The sequence below is a fragment of the Natrix helvetica genome, assembly GCF_964273705.1.
Source record: "Natrix helvetica genome assembly, chromosome: 2".
NCBI lineage: Eukaryota > Metazoa > Chordata > Lepidosauria > Squamata > Natricidae > Natrix > Natrix helvetica.
The window spans coordinates 256,433,742-256,460,078 of NC_138552.1; the positions used below are offsets into that span (position 1 = coordinate 256,433,742).

The 26,337-nt window shown below is 40.6% G+C and overlaps 1 protein-coding gene across 1 annotated transcript in view; it reads left to right on the top strand.

The window, feature by feature from the left end:
* LOC309387452 (stonin-1-like) overlaps positions 1-26,337 on the top strand; it is a 61,673-nt gene that overhangs the window by 24,637 nt on the left and 10,699 nt on the right. The window contains exons 5-8 of the mRNA XM_081943933.1: positions 17,856-18,117; positions 21,305-21,406; positions 23,132-23,249; positions 24,511-24,578. Coding sequence (XP_081800059.1) covers positions 17,856-18,117; positions 21,305-21,406; positions 23,132-23,249; positions 24,511-24,578 — 550 coding nt within the window. The remainder of the gene's footprint in view (positions 1-17,855; positions 18,118-21,304; positions 21,407-23,131; positions 23,250-24,510; positions 24,579-26,337) is intronic.

A 26,337-nucleotide genomic window follows, 5' to 3' on the forward strand; every position in this document is an offset into this window, starting at 1 on the left:
TGTTCCATTTAGATTTTTTGGTGAAAGAGAATTATGTTGTATTTTTTAAAGTAAGAACACACTGTTAATCACAAAAGCAACGCTTTTATGTAAATGAGTATGCACAGATATAATTCTGTTTTCCCACAGTGTAGAAAAGTATTCTTGGGATTGTCCTTCCCATCTATTCTGATAAAAGCATTAATTGTACCTAATACACTTATTGAAGGAGGAAGCCTTTTGTTCCTCTTCTGCCTAACCGTGGTGGCCATACTAAGAGCAACTCTACTATCTAGTACTTTATGTAGATATCAAGATGAGGAGACCAGAATGAAAGGAATTTAGTCTATCTTGATTCTTGGATGCCTCAGAAGGGTCTGTGAAACTTGTACAATATAAGCCCCAAGGAGAAGGTCCTTCCATATGGGCGCTCCCCTCCATTTCTGAGGGAGTAATTACTGCAGAATCAATGGATTACACCAAAGGAACATGTAATTCATACATTGATCTTGTTTCCACATATTATTTCAGGGAACTGAGCCATTAGTGAAGACAGGGCCTTATTTGGGCAGTCAGTCATCACATCAAATTTTGCAGTTGAATTACATGAATAAGGCTACCTGGGCTTGATTCCAGCTCTTTGCAGCTCTCTGTAAGAGGGGAAGTTTCCTCAATCATGGATTCTCCCTGTTGCCTTCACTTCTTTGCTCCCTTCACTGTCACTGGCTGTCTATCATTGATAAAAACACAAGGGCTGAAAAAACAATCTTGGTTGATGATCATTCAAATAAGAGAGCAAGGCTCAAGGAGAACCCTTTCTACATTGATTTCTTTGCTGAAGGTCTCTTTAGCAGTCCCCAGGCTGCTCTGAGATCTCATTGTCACCTTGATCCTCAGCGAAGGATAAAAGAAAACTTAGTCAGTGAGATTGGCTCTCCCCCAACCATCTTATACTTGCACAGTATATAGAAACTTCTGGCTGAAATAATATTGATTCCAGATTTAAAGGTGCAGTACATTTGAGGTCATTCAACAAGACAAGTTATTCTATGATACACTATTTGAGGAAACATAAGTGGAAACCAAAGATAAGGAAAAGGCCTTATCAGTTGTCCTGGGATTTCAAATGCTTCAAGAACTTCTTCTCATGTATCTGTTCAGCTGTTAAACCTGTTCCCAGATCTCAAGGGAACAAAATCATTTTGGGATGAATCAACCAAGACATCAGCCTCAGGCCAAATCTTTCCATAGCTTTTTCCACCAAGGAGGTAAAAATATTAAACGATTCTAAATTATTCATGTGGGAGATGACTTACACTGTAGATACCCATCAGATTCTGGAGTCAAATAATGCATGTGTTCTCAGAGGTGCATAGATTATGTTCAAATTCCTCATTATTTTGTATCAACTCTCAGGCCTTGCTGCTCACAGAAGAATGGTTTGATGTTGAAAGGCATATCAACATTTGAGCTATAGATCTGATGCGGTTTGATACTTACTGAATATTCTTTATAGTTAAAAGAGGAATTACTGGAGAACTGTTCTACACGTGAAAAGGTAAAACTAGTATATACTACTGCAAGTTCTGTAGGGAATTAGTCATGCATCAACTTCCCTGAATGGGTGAGAATATCTGCGTATTCCACAACTAATTACCATAGGAAATTACTCAATTTATTGTATGATGGCTCACTTCCAACACAGTCCTCCCTTTCAATCTTCCAGCTTCTTCAGGAAACCTAATGAGTTCCTCCTGAGCCTAATGGTGAGAAAGAATGGTCTCTGATATCATTGGTCTACAAATTTTGGGAAATTATCGACCTCCGAGATAAAATGTGTTAATTTTACATATTTCGATTAGATGAATTAGAAAACAGGTGACAAAGGTGCTGGTTGGCTAAAGTTTTCGAGATATTTCAAGATTTTTATACACAGGCAAGTATATTTGCCTGCAACGGAGGGAGGTGTCTAATGGTCATGATGCCTTGTAACTTCTGAACAAAGTACAGTAGAACAATGAAAATGGTACCACATAGAAGTATATAATTTTTTTCTTTTTATCTCCCCAGGGATGATCCTGCTGCAGTTCACAAGAGAAAAGCCAAAAAGTGTAGTTTAGATACCGCATAAAGCTGAATCTTGTTTAATCTGATTTTAAGCTTGTCAGTTTTTCATGCAAAAACTGACTTTATAATGATTGGTGTGGCACCATTCTCGTTGCTATATCACATTTTGCAAAAAAAAAAAAAAAAAGCATAATCACACATCCCCCCTCGTAATTTTGAATTATTTTGGCCTGAAGCTGTATCTTCCAAATTTCAAACATTTTCTTCTCTGGAGACTTCTACCAATATTCAAGGAAGGCAAACCAAAGTGGTATTCTTATATTCTAGAGACAACAGATGGAAGGAATGTCAGGATCTGGAAAGCAGATTGCAATAACAAGATGACTCAGAGCCTCTTATCTTTCTGGGAGTTCAAATCCAGTGCATATTTTGCAGGACAGTGATTGGTCAAGAGGATCTTCCAACGTTCCTTCTTAACTTGGAGGGACTTGTTCAGCTGAAAGAGAGCTGCTGGGCTGCTGTCTACCAATGCAATAAGGATAGAGAAGGAATTGCACTTTATTACTCTTCTTTCCTTAAGGTTAATCCTAGTATATGCTTTTATATATGCTTGATCGGCTTCACACTTTGCCTTCTGACAATGATGTCCTAGGCATCTTGTGTCACTTCATCTTGAGATCCATGTACACAGAAAGTCTGTCCAGGTGCAATTTAGTTCAACACCGCCACCACTTCCTCATTCCAAGCAGCAAAGAAACATCCCAAGAGGTATCTGCTGAAAGCTTCAGGAAAAACCCTAAGATTCCTCTGAAACTTCATAGGGTCCATAAAGTGCCTGGGCCAAGTCATTCTACTAGGCCCCAACTTGCTTTGGTGAGGGGCAACTGCTAAGAACTTGAGGGCCAGCAGGGAGTGGTCCATTTATGGCATGGGACTGATGTTAACATCCCCCCAAATCAGATCATAATGCCACTGCCCCAAGACAAACACCAGTTCCAATGTGTGATCCTGGTGAGTAGGGCCATGGATGAGTTGAACCAGGTTTTTGGCTCCCATGATGGTCATGACCTGTGTAGTTTCAGATCCTTGTTACAAAGGTAGCAAGTTGAAATCCCCCAGAATTATAAACCTGGAGAATACCATCTCCATCTTAGACACAGAATCCAGGAGCACAGGCAGGGATGGGATTACTCAATAGGAAGGAAAGTAAGTGAGCAGCAATCCCTAATGATCCTTATGGCCCAACCTTACAAAGATGGTTTGATATTCTGTAATGTCTGGGGCAGACCTGGAGGTCACCAGAGACTCATGAATAATAACACACACACACACACACACACCTGCCTGGTGTTGCAGGTGATGCAACAATTAAAACCTGGGAGAGCACATTTTACAGAGGGGATATTCCTTTTTAGTGCCTGATCAAGTCTTGGTAATACAAGCCAGGTAGGCCTCATTTGGGTTTCTTTTCAGCTTGCTACTTCTGAGAAAGTGGATACGGTGCTCTCTAGAATGTCATTAACGTATGGATCCTTGTGTCTCCTGGTTTCTTTGAGCCACTTGGAGGGATAATAGTTCTCTGGAACTGGAAGGTTATGAAAAACTTATAGGAAGTATCAATGCCAGCAGCTCTAAAAGGCATTCGTTTACCTTTTTGAAAGGTCTTCTCTGAATGTGAGAAAATTTCCAGCTCATCTCCATCCTTCCTTTTTGTAGAAAAGGTTGTTGAGACTGTGGTTCAGAACCAACTACAGAGTGTCCTCAAAGAGGTGGATTATTTGGACCTGTATCAAGGTGGACAGAGGCAAAGCAGCCCCCTCCGGGCTCTGGAGGCCAGAAATGGGCCTGCTTCTGGACTTCCGGGGAGGCCCATTTTTCACCTTCCCAGAGCCTTTGCGTGGGCCCTGAAGTTACCTGGCATGATGAACAGGCTACATGGAGACTCCTGGGAGGGCGGGGTGGGGTGGGCGAGGCCAGTCAGCCTTGCAGCAACCAGTTCGGTAAACCGGATGCAAAATTAACATCCAGTTCGCCTGAACCGGTGCGAACCGTCTGAATCCCACCCCTACTTTTCCTGAATTATTCAGCACTGATAAGAAGTTGAAGTCTCGGTTTTCATCCTTTTCACTTATTCTTTACATTGCCTTCTGGTGTATTAGAAAGTAAATTTGCTCCTTGGATGCATTACTGTTGTTATGTTATACTTAGAATTTTTTGGGGGTGATTTTACATACTTCATGTAATTCTAATTTAACTTCTTTAAACCTTTTATATTTAAGGTAGTCTTTGGGTTACAACAGCAATTTGGACTGGAATTTATGTCACTATAAATTCTATAAACACTATAAACACTATAAATGAGGTGATCATAAAGCATGATATCATGCAACCGCCTCACTTAGTGAGGACAATTCCAGCAGTCCTAGTTGCTGTCCTTAAGCAAGGACCATGTGGGTTATTAAACAAGGACTTCATTCAACTTTTGATCGGCTTCACCACTGACTTGGCTTGTGAGAAGCCAGCAAGGAACATGAGGATGCTGTGATTGGTGAAACTCCAAGGACCAATTATAAGTACAATTCATTTAGCACTGTTATAATTTTGAATGGTTGCTGAACAACTGGCTTGCAAGAAGCAAAATTAATGGAGAATGTGGAAGTAAAATTGCAAGTTGCAATCATGATGTTTCATTTAATATTATGGTGACTCACTTAACAACCAACTGGAAAGTGACATAGTAAGTTCATCATAGGCATGTGATTTTCTGCTTAGTGACTGGGGCTTAGCAATGGAGTTACTGGTGCTAATTGTTGCTAAACAAGGAATACCTAAATGTATTGACAATTAAATAATGTGATGATTGGGGAACATATTATATTCATAGCAGAAAGACAGTATATAAACATTTCAAATAGCTGGTAAATAGATTATCTGTTGTCTCCCATAGATTTTAATATCCGGTTTTCAAAAATGAAACTCTATCATTTGGAGCTCAGGAGCAAAATAAACCAAGTCTTATATTTACATTTTGAATCACATGAGGAATTATCAGCAATTTTCCTCCTCCTCTAATTCTTTATTGAGACATGGTTTTCATCTGGCAGAAGTTGGCTTTCCTGCAGTGTGTTTATCAAAACCTAATCTGCCATTATTTGTTGATACCATGATTGTGGAATGCATATTATGTGCTGATTGACAGACCTGGCACAAGAAATGCCTATTGACATCTGCAACTGTAAGATTGCATGTTTACATTCAATCCTGCATAAAGACTATAATTTTTCTATTCTGGTTTCTTGCTGCATTGCATACTGTGTCATTCTGACAGGATTCAGCATGCAAAAACTAAAGAATATGAGAAGAAAATTTAAATTAATTGATACAAATGAAGTCAAGCTAGGGCAACCTTCCCTCTTGAGAACTGAATGATCACCAGTCAATGCTGGAGAAACATGCCCAAAGCTTGGACATCTCACATGTATAATGGTAATCACTGAGTTGATTGCTGCTGATTGAACTAGCTAGTGGAACTTAATACCCAGTTTGCTAAAATCTAGATTGAATTGCCATTAACTTTTTTCCCCCTAAATCCAAAAGTGGTGTTCCCTTTCTATTTCTCCAGTTTTCAATCACAGTATTGGCAGTCCTTGACTTACGACCACAATTAAGCCCAAAATTTATGTTGCTAAGCGAGACATTTGTTAAGTGAGTTTTGCCCCATTTTATGACTCAGTGGTTAAGTGAATCACTGTGGTTGATAAGTTAGTAATCTGGTCATTAAGTGAATCTGGCTTTCCCATTGGCTTTGCTTGTCAGAAGGTCGCAAAAGGTGATCACATGACCTTGGGACACAGTAAGAGTCATAAATATGAACCAGCTGCCAAGTATCTGAATTTTGATCACATGATCATGGACATACCGCAAAGGCCGTAATTCTGAAAAATGGTTATGTCATTTTTTTCAGTGCTGTTGTAACTTTGAACCGTCACTGAATGAACTGCTGTAAGTTGAGGACTACCTGTACATGCAGGTTTTACATATATCAAGTAAATGTAGGTGGTATGTAGACCTATCCATTTTTTTTTGCAATCCTCACAGCCCCAGATTGTACCTCAGAAATTTGGCTGCAAATGATATTTATTCTGCTGTTGTTATGGAAATACTTATTTCTGTGAAATAAGAGGCCGTGCTTCAATACCAAATACCAAGTTGAAAATGTTGGACCTACTCTTTCAGCTGATGTCACCCCATCACCAGCAGACTCTCCTCTGATCAATGGAACAAACAAAATAGCCTTAGGAATATTCCCGGGGAGTCAGATTCAAGTTCATTCTCAGTCACAGAAACCTACTGGAGATATATGAGAGATGATTTACTACCTTTGCTTATAATGCTACCCAACTCAAACAATGTGTCTGTGGATGAGACACAACAAAAATGGCCCCCCAAAATTATACTCATAATCTTTACAAAAATAACCCAATATATAAAATGTAAAATGATAAACATTATAAACAACTAAAAGAAGACTCCACTCAATTGGACCCAAACATCTGGGGGGAAATGCTATGTCATAATAGGAACACAAGTGTGTTTCTAATTGGCTATTTAAGTCTTGGCATTAAAGTACAACTTGGCAACAGTAAAAATTGTGACTAGTCAGGGAGTCCATTGCCTTAGATCAGTGTTTTTCAAACATAGCATGTGTGGATTTCAATTCCCAGATTCCCCAGGGAGAGACTTTAATTTAGTCCTTTCAACCTTCTGAGAGTTAAAGTCCACACATCTTAAAGTTGCCTAGTTTGAAAAAAAAAACTGCTGCAGTTTGTAAAGTAGTTATACTGTATGAGTGATATGCAATCTTTTTGTGGTTTGAGGCTACATTTAAACATTGTTGGAAGCAGGCCACAACTGGAGGGACAACAGGCTGAGATCATACCATGTTTCCCCTTGATTTAAGTGTTTAGATATTATTTTAGGGCTGTGCAAATTACTCAGAATGAATTGTTTTGAATTTGCAACATAAGGCATGGCTTTTTTTTAATAATCAACTGCTTCGTTTAACTTTATAGCAGTACTTCTTTAAACCAGACGATGGCATCAGCTATCTATCAGAATAGCATTTTTTAAATGGATCACAGCTCTCAAAACCAGCAATATTTATCTTTTTAAAAATAAAAGCTGACATTAAATATAAATCATCTTTAGCTCTCAAGCACAGTGTAAACAAGAAATAATTAAAAATGAACAGCCCCTGGATATGACCAATGGGGAAAGCTTCTCACTCTGAATCCCATTCTTACTTTCAACCTTTTAACTTCAGCCTCAGACAGTAGTTAAGTAAGGAACAATTTATTCTTGCATATAATTAACTGTTAACCAAACTAATAAGAAACAGCCTGCTCTCTTGCTTATACTGTCTCTCAGTGCTGTGTGTCTAGTCAAAAATAAACCCCCTTAAGTTTAATAAAGTTTATCCGCAAGTAAATAACACCAGATTGCAAACTAAATATTTGACTTAAAACCATATTGAACAGAGGCAACATGTTGTTTGGCTTTCTGAAGATTGGTCTACTTGATCCAGTGTGGAATTTGCATAATAACCTGAACCATAAGCTAACAACAAGGGTTGGGTCTACATGAAACCTAGGTTAAAAATGGCTTTTTTGTGGTTTAGTATGTTGTGCAAATATAGTTCTATTTGCTGGTCTCTAAAGATTGAACAAAGAATTAACAATTTGTATGTTCATTGCAAAGAGATTGCTAGAATTTAGAACTTGAAACTTAAAAGGATTTATCCCTATGGTGGGAGAGATCCTTGCAAGATATTCTCACTTCAGAGCTCTGGTCTCAACAATGAGATAGCAGCTTCCTGATAGCATTTTTTTTTCCTGTGCAGTCTATCATTAAATTATTTTAACCAGATACCTGAATTGACCTTGTAGGAAGTTAGCACCCACCCATCTACTAGAAAAATGAAATACTTTAGGAAATATTAAAAGGGCAGACTATTTCCCCTAAAAGGGGAGGCAGAAAGTCAGCTTCCCCCACCTTTGTCAATTGGCTATTAAGTCTTGGGCCAATCTATTCTACATAACAAAGATCTATCTCCTTCAGGCAGAGCCATAATAGGAATCCCAAAGCCATTTCATTACATCATCGCCCAGCAAGAGTCAACCAAGCCTGGGATTCAGGACAGCCTACAGAGTTGCCCCTGCATGGCCCCATGGGAGTCTGACAACCAATCAGAATACAAGCTCAAATTCAAAAGCCCAGAGAGGGCATAAAACTGAATATCTCTTCCTTTTTTCTTCTTCGCCCAAGATCTTGAAGCATGTGACCCTGCCCACCATTAACACCATCTTTCCAAGCAGCCATCATGTTTCTAGTGTCTCTTCCCCACTTGGAACTGAACCCAGATGGACATTTCTTCCAACAACCCAATATCTGTATTTGCATGGTAAGTTAACCCATAAACTAGTCAAATGGACTGGATTAGTATATGCTACATCACTCCTTTGAATTACAATTACAAAATCTACTACCAAAAGCAAACCTACCCGTTGTGGCCCATCAGCGGCCAGCTGAGCTGTTGGTGGACTCTGATAGCAATGACCATTATGGGACTGCTCAGGAGGATGAAGAAGACTCTGGAGGGTGTTTGGAGTCAGAGCAGGGACTAGAGAGGCCTGTTGGCCACCAGGTGGCATCTGTGTCAGGGAGCAGTGAGGAGGAACAGAGGGAGGTTGTCCCTGATATGTGTGTGCGTAGAGCTAAGAGAAGGGAGCAGCTGTGGAGAAGACGTCATAGAAGGAAATAGGGACAGGTGGCTATTGTTGTGGCCCCTCCCAAAAAGCTTATAGGTGGAGCGACGGGAGGAGAATCTTTGCAGGAAACAACAGTCCACTTTACTAGCTGTTGAGAAAGCATTCCGTAAGTCTAATCTTGGTTTCTTGAAGATAGCGTTCTAGGCTCCTAGCCAAGGGGTGGCTTTATCTCCGTCATTAGTTGTGGCAGACAGCCAAGCCTGTGTCTGCATATTCATTAGAATCACGGGACAGAACACTACCCAGATTAGTATATTGTAGAAATAAGCCAGTTATAACTTCCGTGGCTCTGTATATTGGAAGAATCTCTTTTTTCATATTTAACAAATGCAAGCTTGGCAAATAACTGTCTTATTATTATTAAACAAGGTTGCCCCCAAAATATCATCTGGAAACTTGAACTCTAGGCTCTCCTAATATGGTAGTTTCTGATCTTTTATTTAACCAGGTACCTGCTATATTGAAGGAACCTCTAAGCTGAAGACAGTTGGAGTTTGTCAATCAAAAAAAGCAGGGGAAGAATCTGAAAAATGCCATAGAAGGCATATTTGCTCAACATGTTTGCACAGTTTCGTGCTCTGTTGTTGAACTTAGAAGTTATGCTTGAGATGGATGCTTTTCATGCAGCATGCAAAAAAAATAAATAAGACAAGAATATTCCCTTGAGGTCCTAAGTATTATACTTTACAGTGTTCATAATAGTAGCTGGTAAATCTTTTAGTTAGTACGTTTTGTGATCAAATCCTTGCTACCAGATTTATACTAAATTATATAGTATTGTTTCATTGTGGCTTAAAATATTAGATGAAACTGTCCATTGTATTTTGTAAATGTTGTAAATTTATGGTGAATTGTGTGAAATCAACCACTATAATTAATTCAATATACCATGATTAAACAAACCCGCAGCTTGGTCCAATGTGTATTCTCAGCTATGAAGATCAATAGCAACAGCACTTAGACTTATATACTGCTTTGCAGTGCTTTACAGTATCCTCCAATTACTTTACAGAGTTGGCATATTACCCCCAACAATCTGGGTCCACATTTTACTAACTCGGAAGGATGGAAGGCTGAGTCAACCTTGAGCCAGTTAAGATCGATCTCCCGGCGGTGAGCAAAGTCAACCTGCAATACTTCCTTCTAACCACAGTGGCACTGTGGCTCATGGTTATGGCTACTGATGTAAAGTAACCCGCTTTACCAGAATTAACCAGCAGCACCACCCAATTTGATTCTGGACAGTATCATTTAGAAAATGTGATTACAATGCAGAACTGCTTGACAGGAAGACAGTCCCACTCGTTCAATTTGTTGCACTGTTCTTATTACTGTTGCCTCAGGGTACAGGGCAGCTATGTAATTACATGATTTATTTTTTAAAACAAATAAAAACCTATTTTTCAGATTCAGTTAGCTGAAATCAACAATTAAATTGAGGCTTCTGCTTTGCACAGAAAATATACATCATTCTCTTTGGCTGGCAGATGGCAGCATTGCACCTCCAATTATGAGGAAATGGCAGATGTGGCAGGAAACACCTATGCCAAGTAAAGAAATGACTGCCTTAAAAAAAAAGACACTTGATTGCTTCTTGCTAATGAGCCCTGACAATGCAGGAGTATTGTGCGGGCATATTTCACTTCTTAACAGGAAAACAGGAGTTTTGCTGCTGATAAAGGTCGATAAATCGAACATCTGTTCCTCTCATTAGTCCAACATGATGATTTTGAGAATCTCACAACCAGTCAGGGTCTACACGAAGGGTGATGGATTAAGAGTCTTCTTGCTTATGCCCCCCCCCCCCCCAAAATATCTTGAAAAGAGAGAGCTTATGAAGGTTTAAGCAGTGTTTCTCAACCTTGGCCACTTGAAGATGTCCGGACTTCAACTCCCAGAATTCCCCAGCCATCACTGGCTGGGGAATTCTGGGAGTTGAAGTCCGGACATCTTCAAGTGGCCAAGGTTGAGAAACACCGGTTTAAGGAAACCTAAAATGTTGCACAATTTTACAGAATGTGTGGGGGAACTTATAAAGAATTCCACAAAGAGTCCACAGTTAAACAGCTTAGCGGTTCACAAGGTGCTGACTGATTCTTGGGGGGGGGGGGACCCAGAAAGCTGATGTTATGTTCTGACCCTTGAGTATAAAATGCTTCCAGAGTGAGTAACAAGACATTTAAAAACCCATGCAGTTGGTCAGTTCAAAACGAGACTGAATAATAGATGGGTAATAGTGAGTTAACTAATACCCACAAAATAAGAGAGAACTAAACACAGTAGCTTAAAAAGTCTAAAAAAAATTACAGAAGTTAAAAGAAATTTGAGGTTTAGATAACAGAGAAGAATGAAGCCAGCAAACAAGCAACAACAAAAAGCAAACAAACCCAGGTCAATTGCAGGAAACCTGACTATTATTAAAGTAGCTGAAGCTGCTCCTTGCAATCTGTTTGATCCATGTATTTCACATGGTATTTGTCATTGGCTAGGAATCAAGGTTGCTGAAGTGCAATGTATCTGGAGGGTGATGTGTTAAATAGCTACACAAGCTGTTTCAAGGCAACTCTCAAATGAGTGTGGCATCCAAATTCTTGCAATCACCATCTGCTTTCACAAAATTAGATTAGTTATTACATTTATATTGTGCCTTTCCTTTGAGGGGGGGTGTCTTGCAGTGCTTTCTCCAAGTTTATCACCATACCAATGTAGTCCTCTGAAGTTTGTTAAGTAAGTAAGCTCTCCGTTAGGAGAGCAAGTGTGCAGAGAAGCGTAATGAGAGTGGTATGGAAGAACACGCACAAACCAGCATACAGGGACACTGAATACTATAAAATATAGTAGTTTACTATGTGGAAATAGAGAGTTATTCAGAGTCCAATTTACAGTCTAAATCATACACGGTTCAGTCAGTCAGTTATCAGATAGTCAGTTTAACACACAAAAGAGCTAACAGTAGCAAGACTCAGTAACTCACGAGCAGTATCAAACAGTATCCACGATCAGCATCTAACAAACAGAGAGCTAACAGTCATTCTGGCTCCCTCTTATGGCTGCTTGAGGTAACAGCAACCAATTACATCTCTCTAGCATTTAAAGTAACACATACATTTGTTACAATCATGGCTTATACACATTGCCAAGCCAAGACTAGGGTTACATCCCTAACAAAGTTAATCTTGGGGTGAGAGATGCAGGTAGTCCTCGACTTATGACTAAGATTGAGGCCAAAATTTATGTTGCTAAGTGAGAAATTTGTTGAGTTTTGCCCCATTTTATGACCTTTCCTGTCATATTTGTTAAGTGAATCCTGCAGTTGTTAAATTAGTAACATTGTTGTTACAGTATTTTTTGGAGTATAAGACGCACCAAGGTTTTGAACAGGCAAATTAAAAAAAAAAGTAGGTAGGTAGATAGAGGGATAGAGAGGGAGAGAAAGAGAGGGAAATACAGTAGGTAGGTAAGAAAAGAGAGAGAGTAGTTAGGTAAGTAGTTAGGTAGATAAAGGGTTAGAGAGAGAGAGAGAAATAGAGATAGATAGAGAGATAGATACAGTAGGGAGGTAGGGAGGGAGAGAGTATAGGTAGGTAGGTAGGTAGGTAGGTAGAGGGATAGAGAGAGAGAAATACAGTAGATAGGTAGGGAGAGAGAGAGTAGGTAGGTTGGTAGATAGAGGGATATAGAGAGAGAAATAGAGAGAGAGAGGGGGAGAGAAATACAGTAGATAGGGAGAGAGAGAGAGTACTTAGGTAGGTAGGTAAAGGGATAGAGAAAGAGAGAGATATACAGTAGATAAATAGGGAGAGTGAGTGAGTAGGTAGGTAGGTAGGTAGGTAGAGGGAGAGAGAGAGAGAAAAGAGAGAAATACAGTAGATAGGTAGGGAGAGAGAGTAGGTAGGTAGGTAGATGTTTATCCATGTGCTGGAGAAGGAAATTGCTGACATCTGCAGCACCTAAGCCTTTGTTTCTGCTGGCACAGCAGTTGATCAATGTAATTCTCATCAATCAGTTAAAGAACTTTCCAAAAGGAAAAAAAAAGTTTTTGCATTCTGCAAATCTCCCTAAAACGGCTCGTTTTTCGCAAAAACAGGCCCATTTTTCACGAAAACAGGCCTGTTTCTCTCCCCCCAAAGGGCAGGAATAGCCTTGGGGGGGCTTGCAGAGTATTCCTGGGGGTGTGTCAAAAACGAGCAAAAACCAGCCCATTTTTTGCAAAAAGGGCCCAGTTTTTGTAAAAAAAAATTGCATGCATAGCCTTATGGAGGCTTATAGAGTGCTGCTGGGGGCTGGGGGGGGGAATGGCCCATTTTATTCTCATTTCTGCCCTCCCCAGCCCCCAGGAGGTCTCTGAAAGCCTCCATAAGGGTATGCACAAACATTTTGGTGAAGGGGGCGGGGCTTCGGGAGGCAAAAAATGCTGTATTCGATGTACAAGATGCACCCAGATTTTCAGCCTCTTTTTTGAGGAAAAAAGGTGCGTCTTATACTCCGAAAAATACGGTAAGTGAATCTGGCTTCCCCATTGACTTTGCTTGTCAGAAGGTCACAAAACGTGTTCATATGACCCTAGGACACTGCAACCGTCACAAATATGAACCAGTTGTCAAACATCTGAATGTAAATCACATGGCCACGGGGTTGCTGCAATGGCCATAAGTGTGAAAAATGGTAATAACAGCATTGTTTTCAGTGCTGTTGTAACTTCAAATGGTCACTAAACAAACTGTTGTAAGTTGAGGACTACCTGTAGTGACTCGCCCAATGTTACCAAATGAACTTTCATGGCTGAGAACAGAAGTGAATCTCCTCAATTTTTATCAAGTATATTTATAAAGTATTGCGTTATAAAGCCTTAGTAGGGCCATAATCTTGGAATACTGCAGCCAGTTTTGGTCACCACAATACAAAAAAAATGTTGAGACTTTGGAAAAAGTGCTAAGAAGAGCAACTAAAATGATCAAAGGCCTGGAGACTAAAACACATGAAGAACGGGTTGCAGGATTTGGGTTTGGCTAGTCTAGAGGAAAAAAATGACTGGGGGAAACATGATAGCAGTATTTGAGAGGCTGCCGCAATGAGGAGGGGTTCAATTTATTTTCCAAAGCACCAGAGGGCAGAACAAGAAACATGGATGGAAACTATGGTAATCAAGAAGAGGAACAATCTGGAATTAAGAAGAAGCTTCCTAACAGCGAGGACAATTAACCAGTGGAACGATTTGCTTTCAGATGTTGTGGGTACTTCATCACTGGAAGTTTTAAAGAAGAGACTGGACAGTCACTTGTCTGAAATGTTAGAAGGCTCTCCTGCTTGAGCAGGGGCTGGAGTAGCAGACTTCCAAGTCTTTTCCAGCTCTATTCTGATTCTGATTCAATACTTTTAACTATTATCCATGTTGAATCTATAGGATTCATCATGGTGTTGTTGACCCACATTTTCCAAATACTATCAGTAAAAATAGAGCACCGAGCTTCCCCTAGTTTCCTCCTCCATAAGAACTCTTATTATTTCAATTCTTGCAACCTCCACTGGCTGACCTTGGACCAGTCACTGACTCTCAACCCTACCCAGTGGCTGAAAACCTTGCTAAGTAAATTATAAGATTGGTTTAGTTTATTCAGAGCAATTTTCAGTTTTATTTTTGAAATCAGGGTGTTATTTCTGTTGCATTCACACCCACAATCCTTATTAAAAACATTTTTGACTAATCTGTTCAATCAGATATTCATAGAGTGGCTTATAGTTTAGAACATGTACAAGCACACATAAGATAATTCCTTAGAGTTTAGTCTAAGAAGAAAGGGAAAAAAGAAAGCAGAGGAAGAAAATACATTCTGGTAGAAGTTCTGTATACACTACACAAGACTTATAGACACTGGGGTAGAGTAGAAGAGGCGGCCAAAGGAACTGGTCTTTCAAAAGAGCAGGTGGGTTTGACCTGCTTCAATCCCATATCTCCCTCTCTAGTAGCCAGGTGAGAACCCAGAGTGACTTTGGATTGCTTCACCTGGGCTGTGATGAAACAATGCTTCTGTTCATGCTTTGAAAATGACTGCAGGTCAGTCAAAAACTTGCACCGGGAAACATAATGTGTAACTGGAATTTAGTATCATGAGAAGTGTTAAAAGTGTTTTAGCATACTTTAAAACAGGATCTGATACGTTCACAGAAAAAAAAAGTATGATTCATTAAAGTACTTCACTGTTGATCTTCAGGACGTCTCCTATGCCAGTGATGGCGAAACCTTTTCGCCTTGGGTGCCAAAAGCATGCGTGCATGCCCACACCCATAATTTAATGTTCCCGCGCCCTGTTACCCCTGCGCATACACATGTGAACCACCCCCACTGCTCCATTCATGCGCACACGGCTTTCTTGGAGCCTGGGGAGGGTGAAAACGGCCTCCCTCGTCCCCCCAAAGGCCCTCTGGAGGTTGAAAACGACCTCCCAGAGCCTCTGCGTGAGCCCTGTACTTACCTGGCATTGCGTGGAGACTCTTGGGAAGGATAGAGCAGTATGAGCGGGCCAGTAAAAAATCAGCTGGCCAGCGGGCGCATGTGCACTGGGGCCAAGCTAAGGCAATGGCTTGCATACATGCTGATATGGCTCCACATGCCATGGGTTCACCATCACGGTCCCATGCTATTTCACTTACAAAAAATACAGCAAAAGGGGTTGCAACTCACCCAGCAGCCACAGTGCATTGAAAGCTACTTTGAATGCTACTTTAAAGAGCCGAGGTGGAGCAGTGCTTAGAGCGCACTACAGCAGGCTGCTTCAGCTGACTGCTAGCTGCAGTTCAAATCTCACCGGCTCATGGTTGACTCAGCCTTCCATCCTTCCAAGGTGGGTAAATTGAGGACCTAGATTGTTGGAGGCAATATGCTGACTATGTAAACCGCTTAGAGAGGGCTCTAAAAGCACTATGAAGCAGTATATAACTCTAAGTTATATAGGGGAGACATGATAGCAGTGTTCCAATATCTCAGGGGTTGCCACAAAGAAGAGGGAGTCAAACTATTTTCCAAGGCACCTGAGGGTAGAACAAGAAGCAATGGGTGGAAACTAATCAAGGAAAGAAGCAACTTAGAACTGAGGAGAAATTTCATGACAGTTAGAACAATTAATCAGTGGAACAGCTTGCCTCCAGAAGTTGTGAATGCCCCACCACTGGAAGTCTTTAAGAAGATGTTGGATAGCTATTTGCCTGAAACGGTATAGCGTTTCCTGCCTAGGCAGGGGGTTGGACTAGAAGGCCTCCAAGGTCCCTTCCAACTCTACTATTGTATTATTGTATTATTGTAAGTGCTATTGCTGTTTCTATTGCTTGGCATATCCAGGCAGGACAGGGAACAACTTCTAGCAATCAATCCTTGTTGCCCTTAACCATGGTACAAATGTCTGGGCAAGCTTCTTTTTTAAAGCATTGCTATCTAAGAGAGATTATCTTTGACTATTGTGGCTTTAAGTGTTTTCCCCCTTATTCCAACACAGCTTTTGCTGTGGATAAAGTTTGGTGCACTTCATTGACCATTCTGTGCAGCATGTGATTCTCTATGAATCAGTGCCTGTTGGCCACTTTAAGCCAGTTGACACACATCTTTCCCTGTGGCCCCTAGCCTTTCAGGGGTGGGCTGATTCCTTTATTGCCACAGCTGCAAGCCAATTGATTTGGAAGTTTGGTTTTGAAAGAGGAACCAACCTAGGTACTAGGCAGCCTCCCCCATTATCAGTCAGGTGAAAGAGGGAGATCCACTGCTCTTCATTTTCCCAACTCTCTAATCCCAGGGGTTGGGATGGGAGCAGGGGGAAGAGCCTTTTGTTAGCCACTAGCTATCCCAAGTGCAGGAAAATTGAGTTGTGATATGGCTAAATCAGTGAACAGGCTTTATCCCTTTAAATGTCCCCTTAGGGGGCCCATGTGCTGTGATTGGGGAGTGGTCTTCCCTCCAGTTGATATTGAGAGGGGCAAAAAGCAGTAAGCACACCCTCCCTTTTTTCTTTATATGCCTGGCATATTGGAAATCCAGGTTGAGGCTGCTCAGATCAGAAATGGGAGCAACAAAATTAGTGCTGTTTTAGTTTCTATTATCTCAAGAAAAGCTGTAACTCTCCAGAAGAGTTACAAAATCTCCACAACTTACAGAAATTTCCTCCCCAAATTTCTTCTAATTTATGCCTTACAGGAAGAGGCAACAGGTGAGGTTCCAGCTGCTGCTGAACTCCCAAGATTCAACATCCCAACCTTTTTGTAGTAAGGAATGCTGGGAATTGTGGTTTAACAAAACTGTGGGTGTTGACAACTCCAAAACAATTAGGACTAGCATACATAGGCTGCCAAAATCCATACAACACAGGGTGGCAATAAAGAGGGATGAAGAATGAATGCAAAAGATTCAATTCAGATTCCCAGCCTCCCAGGAAAACCCCCACAAGCATGTGACTTACTCTTGTCCGACTGTATTGACACAATGACACCTTGAATCATGAATGATCCACATCAACTGGGTTTCCGCAACAAGCTAGCCTAAAAAGTGGTTGTTGGTAAGGTGAAGCTTTCCCAATGGAGGTAAAGGTGCACCTGTGTTCCTCTTCAGGTACACGTTTTAAAACGTTGTTTTTAAAAAAACGTACTGCTCTCCAAATTGACCTAAAAGCAACATTTCATACACTATTGAGAAGGGAGATAACTATGGCGCTTTATACCTAGGACAGGAGTCCCAAAAATTATCTCGGGCAGTAATTCCTCCTCGACAGTCGTCTGTCGGGTCAATGAACCCAGAATATGTTCGAAGACGATGCAGCCACTCATTTCCCCAGCCAGCCATGAAGTCCACAAGTCTTCCCAAGTTTGGACACCCCTGGCATAAAGGAGGGAGTTAATTTGATACTACCAACCTGTTCCAGAGCCTTTCCCTCGTCGCCCCCTTTTTCTCGAAAGTACTCAATGTTTGTCTATTGTTATTTCACTGGATTCTCACGTCAGGAATCCTCCTTTCGGGCTCTTGCTGAACCCCGCTTTACTTTTCTGCTTCGCTAACTGGCGAAAACGCCAGATTTCGGCGAGGCGTGGCTGTTGCCTGGGGAACCGCCAGGGGGCGCGCGAGGACGAGCGTTGGGAGCCCCGGCGGCCGCTTAAGCGCGCCATGGAGCCACCGGCGGAGACCGGAGGCGCCGCAAGAGAAAGAGAAAGGGAGAGGGAGAGGGAGAGGAGAGAGCGAGAAGCGATGGCTCACGGCAACCCTGTGGTGAGGGTGAAAGAAGTGTGGGGGTGGAGGGGGGGGGAATTGAAAGAAGGAAAACAAAAAAAGTGGATTGAAAGCCTGCCCAGGTTGAGCCGACCCCCCTCCCCAGGGTAGGAAGGTCTGCTCAGTGCAGGAGGAGGCTACGTTGATTCGTCTCCTGGCTATTGAATACAGTAAACCTATTTTCTGGAGATACATAATAGAGATGGGTTTGTAGGCTAACCTATCACAACTAAGATTAATACTAAACGGAGCATACTAGCAAATGTATTTGCTATCCTTTACATGGCCTCAGTAAGTGAGTGGGGGAAAAACCCATCTTGCTGAAGAGGAAGGACTAAATCCCTGAACAGGTTAAGTCAAACATGATGATGCTACACAAAGCTGGTTTGAGAAGGCTGTGAAACTGGATAGATAGGCTATAAGCAACAGTATTTCAGACTTGGGCAGTTGGCCTCTAGATTCTTATTCACAGGGTAAGATAATGGGATGCCTAGGTGACTATAAGTAGTAGTGGCTGCCTGTGAAGATGCCTTGAGTAGGATAAAGAGCTGGATTAGGTCTTGATTCATCAAGGGCTCCTGCTCTGAGTAATCTGACCACCATGTAATGGTGCTACAGGTGGCCTGCATCTCCTTCCATTCAGAAGTAAATCAGTCCCACCCATCACTTGGAAGTAGTTTGGGGATAAGTGTAGAATGAGTTTCGAAACAATATCCTTGGAAAAATGTAACTTGGTAATCCTTTTAGAATTGGTCTGAAGAGTAGCTATCTTCTTAATTGACTAGGTTAGATAGTAATTCTTTAGTTGACAAGAAATGTGTCTGAAAGTCAAATGAGGAATAATATTTAATGTAATATACTTTGTGTTTTGAGCATCAAAGAATGTCACGCTACATTATTTCACTAATTATAACAAAGTATGTTGAGCCATAATGATTTACCTTAGAACACCTCACAATTTAGTGCTGAATTCAAATTTGAAATTTCTGGCTGGTACTTCTGACCTTCAGATTATCACAGTTCCCATATAACATGAAGCAGGTATTTGAAATGTTTTGGTTTTTTTGATTCAGTAAATCTAGAGTTTAGACACATACCTGCTGTTCACAAAAATGCTCATTGTTTCTTTAAAAGGTCATCTGCTTCAAATTACTTGTTTGAGGTTGTGTGTGTATAATTTAGTGCCTGCCTTGTATTTCTATTCACCCAGATAATAAATGATAAAAAAACACAGAAGAAATCTAGTTGGAAAGCTTTAGTTAACAGAAGGACTGCTTTATGGGTGAATACTTAAAAGAATCAAACTAAGCCCATGCTTAAATTAATTTGCTATCTCTCACAATGACTCTGATCTAAATTGAATATAGTTTTGATCTGAATGCAAAACATAATCAGTCCAAATTTGCACTGCATTTCAGAACAGATTTGAAAAACTGCAATACTGTTAACATTATAAAATGCCAGTATTTATTTATTGTGGCATTAGTATGTAATTCATCCCATTCAGAAATAGTGCAGAGAAGAGCGACAAAGAGGATTAGGGGACTGGAGGCTAAAACATGAAGAACAGTTGCTAGATTTGGATATGTCTAGTTTAATGAAAAGAAGGACCAGAGGTGACATGATAGCAGTGTTCCAATATCTCAGGGGTTGTCACAAAGAGGAGGGAGTCAAGCTATTCTCCAAAGCTCCTGAGGGTAGAACAATAAACAATGGGTGGAAACTAATCAAGGAGAGAAGCAACTTAGAACTAAGTAGAATTTTCCTGATGGTTAGAACAATTAATTAGTAGAACAACTTGCCTCCAGAAGTTGTGAATGCTCCAACATTGGAAGTTTTTAAGAAGAGATTAGATAATCATTTGTCTGAAGTGGTGTTGGGTTTCCTGCCTAAGCAGGGGGTTGGACTAGAAGACCTCCAAGGTCCCTTCCAACTCTGTTATTCTATTCTCTTCTCACACAACAAGGAGCTTTGAGAATTATTGGCAAGAACTCCTTGCCTGCACCTCAGATGCCAGTTTTGATAAGGAGATCATCTTTAAAAGGAAGGGGATTGTTGCTCATTCCCTTATTTTGGATAATGCAATTACATTAAAAAAATTTTTTTTTGAGAAAGGAAAAATACATGATTTTTTTCACTTAATATTTTAAGGAGGGTGTGGCTTTTGTTGACAGGATGAAAAACATATTGTACACTAAGGCCAGGTGGAATATTTAAAACTCCAGCCTGTGCATGATTCAGCTTGCTCCCTCTTTTTCTGAGTGAGTTGCCCTAGCAAGCCAGCATTTGCACTCATATCTTTTGAGGACAACCCCATGAGTGTTAACTGTTCTGTTTTCTCTATTATCATCACAACTGGGGATGGAACAGGGAGGAAATCTGGGACCTGGGTTTTAAAACTCCTTTATGGAACTTCTCTTTAGATGGCTATGTGTATTCTTTGGGACTAGGCATCATTGTGTTGTATGAATATACTCCTAAAACTATTCTCTTTTTGGGATAATTGTGCAGTCTGCAGAAAAGGAGTAACAAATACTAAGCCAAAAAGAATTAAAGGCCCAAGATTAAAAAAAAGAAGCATGCTAAAACAATTTATTTTCATTTAGACCTGTTATGTCAAACTCGATTTCATTGAGGGCCTCATCAGAGTTGTGTTTGACCTCGGGGGACCAGGGTGGGTGTGGCCAAGAAGAGCGTAGCTGGCTCAATGTCACTACTGTCGGGTGCTTCTGCCATTGAAAACAGATCCTTGAGCTCCGTTTTTGGCTGCCACGGCCTCCTGCAACCCTTTGCCGGTGAAAACTGAGCTCGGGAGGGCTGCACAGTAATTCTGTTTTCACTGGCAGAGGGTTTGCAGGAGGTCGTGGCAGCCAAAAACTGAGCTCGGGAGCCTGTTTTCACTGGCAGAAGCACCACGGACTGGTCCTTCGCTGTTTCCAGGCGTTTCTGGGCCTTGAGTTTGACACCCCTAATTTAGACCATTGTGCTGGTCACTGAATTTTTGTATTCAATCTCCATTCAGCACCCATTTATTTTTGACCCATTTATTCTTAACAAAAGACAACATTCTGAGATTCTTTGTTTGTGCACAAAATCCTTATTTCTTAGATGTATTATCTCAATGGAATATAGGACCCAGAAGCAGCTCCCCTCTTACATCTCTTTCTCCAATTTATGTGTTGTGCAGCCTAAATTCTACAAGTCGGTCATTGATGATGTGATTGAAGGAGTACGAGATGTTTTTCTGGAAGAAGGTGTAGATGAACAAATTCTGAAGGAGCTCAAGCGGGTTTGTTGATAACTCCATTTCTCCTGCCTATCTTATCTTTTTTATCATTTCTAGTTGGTAATAAGTAAATCATATACCTGTTCTTGGTAGATGTGCCCAGTTCTTCAATTGCCACCATTTTTGTCCACGTTGAACATTTGAAAATACTACTGTCTGTCATGGGATTCTAAGATGAGACATATTTTTTATTATAATGGAATGATGAAAACACTTCTCCAACAATATACATTTGGGGTTATAAGATTCATAACCATCAAATAGATTCTGGGTTGAATGAATATTTTCCCCCTATATCTCAGTTGTCATGTAAGTTCTTTTAGCTGTTGAAATTCGACTGAAATTACTCGGAGAAAGTAGTTGAATTGGTTAGTGCCCATATTTCCTTGAAAAGTACAGGACTGTTGCCAACAAAGTTTCTTTCCTCCAGAGAGAAACCAAAGGAGAATAAACATTTTATAGTATGTTCCTAACAATTATTGACAAATATATCAGGAGAGCATAGTGGAGGTTATATGGGTTTGGATGGGGAGAAACCATCTCTGGCTCAACCTGATCAAGACTGAGTGGTTGTGGGTGTTTGAGTTGCCCAGATCTTGGATATTCCATTTCTGACCTTGGATGGGATGCCACTTCCCTTTTAGAGTTGGGATGCAGTCTGAAGGTCTTCCTGGACCTCCCAGCTTCTGCTTGAAGAACAGTTGTCAGCTGTGGCCAGGAAGGCCTTTGTACAACACACCTTTCCTAAATTGGATGCCCTTCATTCAAACCTTAATGCTGTGACTACTGCAATATGCTCTACATGGGGCTGCTCTTGAAGGCCACCCAGCCCCAGGCCACTCTTGAAGCTTCCACTGATCCAGAATGCAGTGGCATGAGTAGTAATGTGCATACCTTGGTATGCCCCCATAGAGGTAATCCTCACTTAATGACTGCCCTGTTTAACATACTTTCAAAGTTACTACAGTGAGAAAAAATAGCTTTGTGATCAATTCTCACATTTAAGAATGTTTCGGCATCCCATATCGACATGAAAACTGTCTGAACACGTCACAACTAGCTTCCAACAAGCAAAGCCATTGGAAAAGCTGGCAATAACATTGCAAGTCGTGGTCACATGATACCTTATTTAACTACTGAATGGGAATGAGATTGTAAGAGCAATGCAGTCATGTGATTTTCTGTTTCGCGCCTGCAGTATTTAGTGATGGTGTTGTTGTTCTTGATTGTGGACACTAAGCGAAGTTGAGTGTGATTCAAGGTCTGCTTGTTACCTTTAAAACCCTACATGGTGTATACTGTGGTTACTTGAGCAACTGCCTGCTTCCCATAATATCTATAAGGTTTCCCCCTTAGAGACATTTTGCATGAAACAGAAAAAATGAACTTATGATTTACGGATTTGATGATTAGAAAGAGATAAAAAAGAGGTGTTTTTTTGTAATCATAGAATAAGATGTAATTTTGTATAGTATTTATAGTTGTAATTGCTGTGAAGAAAAGCAGAAGCTACCTCTATTTCTTTTTCATCCTCTCACACTTCTTGCTTTTCCGCTGTTTTCTTTTTTCCTTTATTTCTTTTCTTTATATTGGTTATTGTTAAATTTTATCTCATTTTTAACATTTTTTAATATAAATTATATGAAAAAAGAAGAAAATGCACAGCACTTTGGTTGATCTTTTTTTTCATTTCTGTCTCTATGTTTTAAATTTTTTTCTTTTTTGCAGCGCTGGGAAACGAAAGTGATGCAGTCTAAAGCAACCGAAGGTTTCTTCCACCACAATCATGTTCTGTCCCAGTTCACCCTGCATCTTCCGTCCAGCTTCCAAGCCCTGCAGACAATAGGTTGATGACTGATTTCTTTCAGCAAAGTCTCTCTTAGAGAGGAATCATTGCTCAGTATGAAAGCATGGACATCAATTCAGCTCCAGCATCTTCTGCTGTGGGATGAGTAGGAAACGATAGAGAATAATTTGCCTTTTTCAGACATACAGAACACAAAGTTCAACATCATTCGGTGTCTCTTAAGGGGAAATTATAGGAATCAAACTCATTGCTAATTGCTAACATTATGATGGAGAATTTTGGGGTTTTTTTTTTCCAGAGCTACTTTTGCCTTTAAAAAAAATGTTTTGAGCTTGGAGGGCTGCAGGAAATGTGCCATTCCTGATGGGGATGGGGATGACCATTTTGGGCTTTCTATGTTTGGAGTCTTAATATTTTATTTTAAAAATGGGCATTAAGATAAGTAGAACATAATATTTGGAAAGTTATTTCTTTTAAAGAAAAATGAAAAAAAAGAAAGAAGAAAAGCAAATTTGCCACTGAATTTCAATGCAGTGATTTTGGATACCGGAGGTGGTACTGGAGGCCACATTTGGTCTGCAGAATATGGCCAGCTGATATATTGTGTAATAGAAATGTTCTTGTAGATATAAAAATATAGCCAGAACCTAATGGTGAAATAATTCAGTGAAAGTGTTTCCTTTTTCAAATCTAGTGTTACTTGTAATGGCTCTTATTTGCACATCAGACTAAGCCTAAATTTTGAAGTCTTCCTTCCTTGCTATTTGTTTACTCCTGCTGACTCCTCCTGCCTGTGGAATAGACTAAACAAATCATAAATACTATCATGATATGGGAAACCAGGGAATCTGGCTCATTCTCCTTCTAAGCTATAGTAACTTTTTATAACAAAGCATAGTTACAATGAGTGATCTCAATCTAATGCTGGTCAAGTGTGACAAATAAATGAAACTTTTCTGGGCTTATTCTCTTTTAACAATAAGTACAAATTCTAATGTCAGCCTGTCTCGTTTATAATGCATGCACCAAGGGTATATAAAATGTGCATTTTACACATGCAAGAGAAGCACTTTCTTATATGGGCAACCTCTAAATGTGTGTAATTCTGTTCTCAGAATTATCAGTAGTGGGCATTCATTTGAGATGGGGAACAATTTAAATTTGGTTAATAGATAAATATTGCTGGGAAATGATAAGGCTACAAATTTACATCAGAGGTACTTGAAGTTGAAAAGACAATTCAAGAAAAATGCAATTGTTTAATGATATTTAATCTTTTATTTAAATAATATCCCTTTAGGTGTTACTGCAGGCAGACGAATGCGTCAGTTCACTAACTCTACAACACCAGCAGTAGCAGCTGAACTAGTATGTAACTTTGTTATTTCCATAAAATTTTAACATTTCAGAAAAGGTGAAAATGTCAATTCAGCCATGGGTGGAAACACAGGTCTCTGTGCTGGAAAATACCTTCTGCCAAAATTGGGCCAAGCCCCAGGTAAAAAGTATGGTGCACCCCAGGAGACTGGAGGCAGCTGTGGGAGACCTGATGCAGGCAAAGCTCTGGGAGACCTGATGCAGCACCCCACACATGAGTTGTGGGGTGCTGAGGACAAATCTCTTCACCTCAGGGAGGATTTGCAGCATCAAAGTGGAGAGTCTTGCCCTCAGCACCCCCCCAAATTCTATGCGGTGCCTGCAGGGCCTTCCAGAACCTTCCCCACTATCCTGAGACATCCTGCTCTCCTTACCTGGGAGATTGTCCACTTAAACAGCTACAAGATCACTCAACAACCACAACCGAGAGTGCTGGGATTGCAGTTGTTGAGTGAATTGGTCACATGACATCTTGGATAACCACTGCTTTGCTCAACAACAAAGTCTGGTCCCAATTGTGGTCATAAGTTGAGAATTACCTGCCTAGCTTTAATATATTCCATATTCTCGATTGATTCACATAGTCAAAGGCCTAGCTGAAGTCAATAAAGCAGAGTTAAATCTCATTTTGGTATTTTCCTGCTCTGTTATTAATTGGTCATTATTTGATTTTGTTTTCCTCTGCCTTTCATTTCACATTCATTTGGTATTACTCTTTTTATGCATGACTATGTTTTTCATCATAAAATTTTAAGTGAAATGTTGCTTGCATAAGAATAATTTGTAATTATGCAGTATCTTGCATTTCTCATGGGTAAAGAGTTATACACCGATCATCAACCTGTAGATCAAACTTTGTTGCTCAACTGTATGTTTGTTGACATAAAACAGTTTGCACTTTAATACACTCCTGTGGAGGGTTAGCAGAATTATTTATCTGCGAAGAAAAAAGATGGTCGAAACTGTGAGAAAATATGGATGGATTACAAAATAGACTCTCCATAAAACATCATGAGTGTGGTGAAGCACTTGAACCCCCCCCCCCCCACACACACCAAGAAAGAGAGAGAGAGGGAGAGAGAGAGAGAACTGAAGCTATATGACTATTTTCATTAATGAAAGAACTGCAAGGGTGTATATAAGTGCACACATTTGCAGGAAGGATTGTATTTCAAAAACATTCAAGGGAACTTCCATTTAAATATTTAGGTCTTCTACCCCCCTCACTGGAAGTCTTTGGGTAAAGGCTACAGAGCCTTGGGTCTGCTCTAGATTTTAAGACTGCAATTGGATGGTGCCTCCAGTTCCATAATTCAATAAAACAGTGCATCTAGATCAGTATTGGCAAACCTTTTCGGTACCAAGTGCCAAAATGGGAATGTGCGTGAACCTTTTTGGCACTGAGTGGTGAAATGGGAGCATGCGCGTGCACCAGAAACCAGAAAAGCAGATGATCTTCCTGTTTCCGGTGCGTGCATGCACCTCTTTCGATTTCTGCCATGAATGCACGCATGAAGACCAGCTGTCTGGGGTGAATGTGCTGGATCCACCTGGTCTTTTGAGGGTCCTTGTGCCCCCCTGCCCAACCGTGTGCCTGCCCTCCTGCCCCCCTGCCTGCCCCCTTGCCTACCTGCCCCCTGTCCGCCCCCTTGGCCCCCATTGAAGTTGTGGGACATCCCCACCTATGACCTGCTTCTGCAGCCCTGGACAGGGAGAGGAATGCTGTCTCCCTCCACTGGAAAGCCAGAGC